Source organism: Pieris napi, chromosome 12 (genome assembly GCF_905475465.1).
Source record: "Pieris napi chromosome 12, ilPieNapi1.2, whole genome shotgun sequence".
Lineage (NCBI taxonomy): Eukaryota > Metazoa > Arthropoda > Insecta > Lepidoptera > Pieridae > Pieris > Pieris napi.
Genome location: NC_062245.1, coordinates 6,487,682 through 6,495,151, shown reverse-complemented (window position 1 = coordinate 6,495,151; position 7,470 = coordinate 6,487,682). Strand labels below are relative to the sequence as shown.

Below are 7,470 nucleotides of genomic sequence, written 5' to 3'. Positions count from 1 at the left end.
CAAAAGCTCCTATAAACACCTAATCAAAACAACCTTAAACCATTTTTTGTTTCATCGAAAAGTAAAACACTCCAGGTCGATTAATTAATTAACTAAAGCTAGTTTTAATGTTATAACAGATGTAATCTTTTCCCTGCAATAAGTAACTAAAAAATGTTTATTCAAACCTACGCTATAATGCCAGTTTATTGTAAGACCTTCAAGCAAAAAACCATCTAGTCCGCTTTAATAAACATAAAAACAATTTCATATTGTGTTTTTGCTTTCCATTATAATGCTGGTTGGTTTTGTAGGGCGCAATAAAAAAGTCATGGCAAAAGTTAGTGAAAAGTACGAATTCATGTTCTCGTTGAAACAAATACGCGCCAACATTTCACATAAACACTGACTGGGGTTGAGAAAACTCTACTGTTCTAATTTACGAATATTTCGCCATAAATTTATTTTCCACAAAATATTGCTCGAGTTCTGCGGCTTAAGAATATTTTTGTAAGAAATTCAAGTGGAATTTTTGAATAATGTGAAAAAAATGTTAATGATAATCCCGTCAGGATACAGGATACAATAAATTTATTCGTTTGTTTATTCATCTATTAAACACAGAACGACTCGTCGTGCTGATAATAAAGGAGTACAATAAGTTCTAAGTTGCACTTAGGTTTTTACGATTTTCCACTTCTAATTAAACTTAATAACACAAAAGCTTGCAAAGACAGGGTCTAGGCTCCGAGACCCTTGGTCCGTGGGGTCTTAGCGCTATAAGGCTTTTTAAAGAAATAGCAAAAAGGTTAGTCGACACCACAGGAGACCGAAGAGCTGGCAGCTACCTCGGACAAATAATTAGTCTAGCTATTCAAAGGGGGAACGCTGCCAGTATCTTCGGAACCTTTCCTAAAGGGATTCCTTTTAATAATATATTTAAGTTATTATATATATTTTTTATAAGTGTACTTTTATATTCTGTAATTAAACCTTGGAGATTTCCAACTATATATATTAAAATTAATATATCATATTATTAGATATAGAGTCGTCGAAGCGCAGCCGTGCGAGTGACACGCGTATAACCTAGCACGAGCTTATCAAGACAATCTAATCATGTCGAAGTGTGACCAATGTAATAAAACGTTTTCTAAATCGATGCCCGGATGTGAATGTGCCCGATGTGAAAAAATGGTACACCTAAATACCAGATGCAGCGGTCTTACGAACAAACAGATAACTGCATTAAAGGCGGCCCCAAGCCTAGACTGGACTTGTATGGAATGCCAGCAGGAATCCCCGAAGCGAAACTCCTCTTTGTTTATAACAGAGGATGCAGAGGAGGATATACCTATGGACACTAAGGGGCTAATACATAAAATCTCCAAGGAGGTGGAAAAAACTATAAAGAAGGAAATAAGCGAACTTAACCAATCTCTGCAATTTCACAGTACGAAGTTGGATGAAGTATTAGGTTGTATTGATGCCTTTAAAAATACCATAAAAGCTTTAGAAAGAAAAAACACGGAACTATTACAAAAAAACAACAATCTCGAATTGAGGGTAGGCGTATTGGAGCAGCGTTTCCATGAGATGGAACAGAAGAAACTTGCTAATTCTATAGAAATAGCAAACGTCCCCCCTGCGAGCGAAGAGAATGTGATAAAATTAGTTGAAAATGTAGCATTAAAACTTAAACAGCCCTTCGACGGTATCCGTAACTCAATGCGATACCAAGGTAAATACGACCAACCCGGCATTATACGAGTTAAACTTACTGATAAAGCGACCCAAGAAAAGTGGATTAAAGCTGCAAAAACCATTAAAACTATGGTGGCCGATGTTTGCCCCTATGAACCCAACAATAACAAAATAGTATTCATCAGGGAAGCAATGACTAAATCCAACAAAAGCATTTTATGGGAAGCCAAGCAGGAATTAAAGAACAAACAAAACTATAAATACGTTTGGTTTAAAAACGGTATGGTTCGTGCAAGAAAGGATGATAACACGAAAATAGAAAACTTAAGATCTATATTGGATATACAAGCGTTAAAAAAAAAAGACAGAATGTCAATTAACTGCCCAAATTAAATTGCATATAAATTATTATTATTAATATGGATAGTTTAACTAGTGATATTTGTGAATTAGAAGACTGTATAAACATAAATGATTTCGTGAGTAAAATACCCAGCAAACATTTAAATCTGTTGTGTGTACACATAAATATAAGGTCAATCATAAAATATTTTGCTAGCCTCGAGCAATGTATATATGCGGCTAACACTATTGACGTTATTGTTGTTACAGAGGTTAACATTTCTGATAGAATCAGTTGTTTGTACAATTTAAATGGATATCAAATGTTCTCAGCGCTCAGAAACAGTAGGAAAGGTGGTGGTATCTTAGTTTATGTAAAAAAGAAACATAAATTTAGTATACAAATTGTAAAAAGCCAACATTTCGAGAATATACTCTTTACCATCACAACTCAGACGAAATACACTGCGCATATTTGTGCTATTTACCGCCCACCTAGCCTAAGCAAGAGCCTGTTTATTGACGAACTTCATAATATCATTAAGAGTAACTGCCAGAAAAATATAGACTTGTATCTATTGGGGGACGTTAATATAAACCTAAAGCTAGACATTCCTATAAAACATAAATATTGCAACACATTACACAGTTTAGGCCTTATGTGTGGGATCACAACATACACTAGGGCAGAACTATACAAAGGAATCGTTACAAAATCATGCATAGATCACATATACGCTCGATCCCAAACACACGACCTATACACTGCAGCGGTTGGCACAAAACTAGCGGACCATCGAGCGATCGTGCTCGCTTGCACTAAAGCACAGCTACAGGATGTTCCAACATATAAAACATTAATTGACAAAAATAAATTAACGACCCTTCTAGAGCAAATTGATTGGAAGCCGACAGTAGAAATGACGTGTCCTATTGGCATATACAACTTCATACAAAATAACATAACTCAAGCATATAAAAAATCAGAATATACAGTTAAACTTAAATCTAACACTCATCGAAACAGTAACCATTGGATTAATAATAGAATTATTAAAGCATGTCATTACAGAGATAAACTTTTTACTCAATATATAAAAGATACAAACAACTTAATACTAAAACAAAAATATAATAAAACCAGAAATTATGTCAATAAATTAATAAATAAAACTAAAAATAAAACACTTAGAACCAATATAGAAGCTAATAAAAACAATCTAAAAAATCTATGGGATATATTAAATCAATTAACAGGAAAAATTAAAACATCCATTGACGTAGCAATACAAAACTCATTTGAAAATCAAAATGTTACGTGTAAAGATATTGCAAATAATTTTGCAACTACCTTCCACAATAGTATCAGTAATGTTGCAACCAACTGTGCAATTCCACTGTTGGATACAAGTTTATACCGGCGAGCAGAAAATACTAGTATGAGATTTCAGTCAGCAGACCCTAAATCTGTCGCAAAGATAATAAAATCATTAAACGACAAAAAATCTCCAGGCGCAGATAGAATTAGAACTATAGACATTAAAATGTTATGCAATAAAATAAACGTAGCCATAGCTAATCTTATTAACACGAGCATTTACACTGGACAGTATCCTAATTTATTAAAAACAGGTATAGTACGACCAATATACAAAAATGGTAGCAAAAAAAACTATAATAATTATCGTCCAATAACTATACTGCCAACAATCAACAAAATAATTGAAAAATATATATGTGGACAAATTCAAAGTTATTATAAAAAACACAATATTCTTTCTAACAAACAATACGGATTTCAACCAAATAAAAACACCACACAATTACTATCCGCATTCACAGATCTTATTTATAAGCACTTAAATAAAAAGGATCATGTCCTGGTAGTGTTTATTGATTATAGTAAGGCATTCGACACATTAAGGCACAGCGTAATCCTACAAAACCTAAATGACTGCGGAGTACGAGGAAACCTGCTCAAGTGGTGTGAAAACTATCTGCAAGATAGAACTTATCGTGTTAAAGTGTGCAACGAAGAAAGTTTCCCAATATCCATAACAGAAGGTACGGCTCAGGGCTCAGTTATTGGACCCTTGCATTACCTTACCTACGTTAACACATTACCTAACATAATAAAATATTGCCAGATATTCCAATTTGCAGACGATACATGCCTAGTAGCCGCTGGGGCTAACATACAAGAAGCAGAAACAAAGCTGCAAGCTGACTTCGATGCATTGGCTGAATGGTCCCACGACGTGGGACTTGTACTAAATCCGGGTAAAACAAAGTTCATGCATATCCGATCTAGTCGCAATCTGGGCGCGCGTGCACCCCACTTGGTCTTGCACAGCCACATTTGTGCACATTCCAGTAAATCGTACCCCATCAACTGTAACTGCAACGCCTTAGAATTGGTTCATTGCCACAGGTACCTGGGGCTTGCAATTGATGACCGAATGTCCTGGAAAATGCATATTAATTCTGTCTGTGAAAGGCTAAGAGCGATACTTGCCAAATTCACTATAATAAAAAATAAAATACCTCTCAATACCCTGCTACTGCTATACAAAGCACTAGCAGAATCTATTATAACATATGGACTTTCAAGCTATGGGAGAACATGCAAAACCTATCTTAATCAAATATTTTCATTACAAATACGTATTTTAAAAGCAATTGCTCCTTACAAAATAAAATCACAATATAAAGAAGACTATAGAAAGCTATTTGCATTTTTTAAAATTATACCTATACAAGAGAAAGTGCAGCTAGCATTATTAAATGAAAACTACTTTACAGACAATTACCTTAAAACAACTAAAACTCACTATCACTATACAACACGTAGAAAATTAAAAAACGAATTTCTTTTACCAAAATACAATAATTTATATGGGAAAAAAACATTAGACTATATTATTCCAAATCTATTAAACTCTTTACCGGCTGCGCTATTTGCTAATGTAACAGGAAACAATATCAAATTTAAATTAAAAAATTACTTTATAAGTCAAACAATAACAAATTATGCATAACTAAAAGTAGGATGTCGTCATTTAGTTCATGTTCGAATATGTAAATTCGAATACACATCCTGTATTCGAATGAGAATTTCTCGTCAAGAACAGGTTTCTTGCATCGGCTGTGGAGCGTCATTGTTTCAATTGGTATATGTTGTTCGTGCAATTTTTATGGTTTATTGGTGGGGGTGTTATATTGTATAGTGTGTCACTGGCCTGAGTGTGTAATAGTGTGTAATAGATTAATTATTTAAATATTTTCGACGACCTGGTGGACGGAAAAACTGTGTCCAGTTTGTGTTTCCACCACGCCAACTTTTTTCTATTTAGGATGATGTATAGAATAAATAAATAAATAAATAAATAAATTACTTCTCAAGAACTTAAGAGTTGTTTGCCATGAAAATTACTAAACGATATCTTAAAATATATCTGTATGTTTTAAGTTACATTATAAATATTTAGTGAAGACTATGTCGACATTAACATATAATGTCATACTCATAGTAAATCTAGCTTTACGACATCCTCGTTAACAATAACCCTCAAATTCTATTTGAAAATTCACATTTATGTGTAGTCGTTATCCACATAACGATAGAAAAGCATGGCTAATGGCCAAAACTTGTATGATAATATAAATTTAGCTCACGTCTCGAAACGGTTACCCTTGATGCCCGGGCCGGATATCCGTGGAAAGCCGGATATCGAGAGGACGCCTTAAGTAATGTATTGTTATAACTACAATAGGCTTTATTCTTATCTTCACCTTTATCTTATTACTTTAGACACAACCTGGCTTCGATGTCATCCGTGTGTTTAGCTAAGTTTTTATACGATTAGGATTTGGACAAATTTTTGACATAGGTAGGTAAGTAAGGTATGTACTTTTAAAATATATTGATTATTAGTGTTGTATTATTTTTATGTATATGCTTTCAGTTTTAGAAAGCCAATCTTTTATAGTCTTTAAAGGGTTACAATTAATATCATAGAAATGTGTCCAACTTCTTAGTATGTGCGAAGAAACAAAGCAAGCAGCAGATTGTAAAGAAACGAGCTCACATTATTGCCGCTCGTCGGTAGGTGAGTCGCACGTGTGTGCCTCAGGAAGTACACATGAGTGCATTTAACAACAAAGCAACATCTATATTACGACGGCGACGTGTCATATATATTACATTTAGGGTACTAGACACGAGCGATTGTGATGCGACAATTTGTGATTTGAGACATACAAAAAATTAGAAATAAATCAGTGGCAACCTCTTTTAGGTCTTGACCTCAGATTTCTGAATCTGTTTCATGATCATTTTTAAATCTAATAGGCAAGTAGGTGATCAGCCTCCAGTGCCTGACACACGCCGTCGACTTTTTGGATCTAAGACATGTCGGTTTCCTCACAATGTTTTCCTTCACCGTTCGAGCAAATATTAAATGCGCACATAGAAAGAAAGTCCATTGGTGCATTGGGATCGACCTCAGGTATAAGAGTTGCACGCTGAAGCCACTAGGCCAACACTGCTCTTTTGAGACATACCCCAACTATTATTTATTAATGAAATAGATACAATGATACATTGTCTTATGTATTTTTGAAATCAACCAAGTATTATTCACAAAGATATTAGTATCGTTTTAACCAGTCAAAGTCCAGAACTGGATATAGCCTATAGGCCTATCCTCTAAAGCATGACCGGTTCTCCCCCTCTGAATCCAACGTTTTCCCTCACCAGATGGAACTAGATGGAAAGATGATCGTCACCAGGACATCTTACCATCCAGTTTTTGACAATAAAGAATATACGAGATATTAATTTGGCCACCATTTCCCATTTTGCAGTTGTAGTGCTGCTGTTATAGATGAAACATAGTAGAAGGTTCGGAAGGAATATAAACTATATATCTTCAGCGAAATGTTAGTACATAAGAGACCTTAGTTTTGAGAATTTAAGCACGTTTGTTTCGTAATGAGCTTATTATTTACAAGTAGGAAACTGCTTTGGGATTTACCTAATTAAAAATATAAAATGAAACTTTGTCGCAGCTAATGTTATTAAGCTTACATAATACTTTCAATGTTTCATGGCTACAAAATTATGGTAATTATTTTTCTTCGGTTTTTTTTATTTAAATTTCAACCATTAATTTATGGTTTTATGTAGCATTGTGTACCTCTTATGATGGTGTGCTATTCTGCTAACCTTAATCTTTTAAGTGTGTGATAGAATCTTAATAAAAATATAAACTAGAAATAACGATATGGGTTCTTGAGAAAATAAATTAAGTGTACGTTATCCTCAAACAGATTTACTGAAATCCTCAGCTTACCTTCAGGAAAACTATCAAAATATTTACATCGATTCCATTTTTAGATACAAAACTATGCTTTTATGTTATTTCTCTTTATAACAAAGTTTAA

The 7,470-nt window shown here is 33.9% G+C and overlaps 2 protein-coding genes across 2 annotated transcripts; both read left to right on the top strand.

Moving 5' to 3' along the window:
* The first annotated feature begins 1,031 nt into the window (after positions 1-1,031).
* LOC125054670 lies at positions 1,032-5,417 on the top strand. Its single transcript, XM_047656687.1, has one exon. The coding sequence runs from the start codon at positions 1,099-1,101 to the stop codon at positions 2,074-2,076; it is 978 nt and encodes a 325-aa protein (XP_047512643.1). The 5' UTR covers positions 1,032-1,098; the 3' UTR covers positions 2,077-5,417.
* LOC125054668 lies at positions 2,103-5,417 on the top strand. The gene is made up of 2 exons (XM_047656686.1): positions 2,103-4,089; positions 4,189-5,417. Exons 1-2 carry the CDS (start codon positions 2,103-2,105, stop codon positions 5,061-5,063), a joined length of 2,862 nt encoding a protein of 953 aa, XP_047512642.1. The 3' UTR covers positions 5,064-5,417.
* Positions 5,418-7,470: the final 2,053 nt, after the last annotated feature.

Coding starts and splice junctions, on each gene's coding strand:
- LOC125054670 (XM_047656687.1), top strand. CDS start 1,099: ATGTCGAAGTGTGACCAATGTAATAAAACGTTTTCTAAATCGATGCCC.
- LOC125054668 (XM_047656686.1), top strand. CDS start 2,103: ATGGATAGTTTAACTAGTGATATTTGTGAATTAGAAGACTGTATAAAC. Junction 4,090..4,188: donor CCCAATATCCATAACAGAAG/GTACGGCTCAGG, acceptor TCCAATTTGCAG/ACGATACATGCCTAGTAGCC.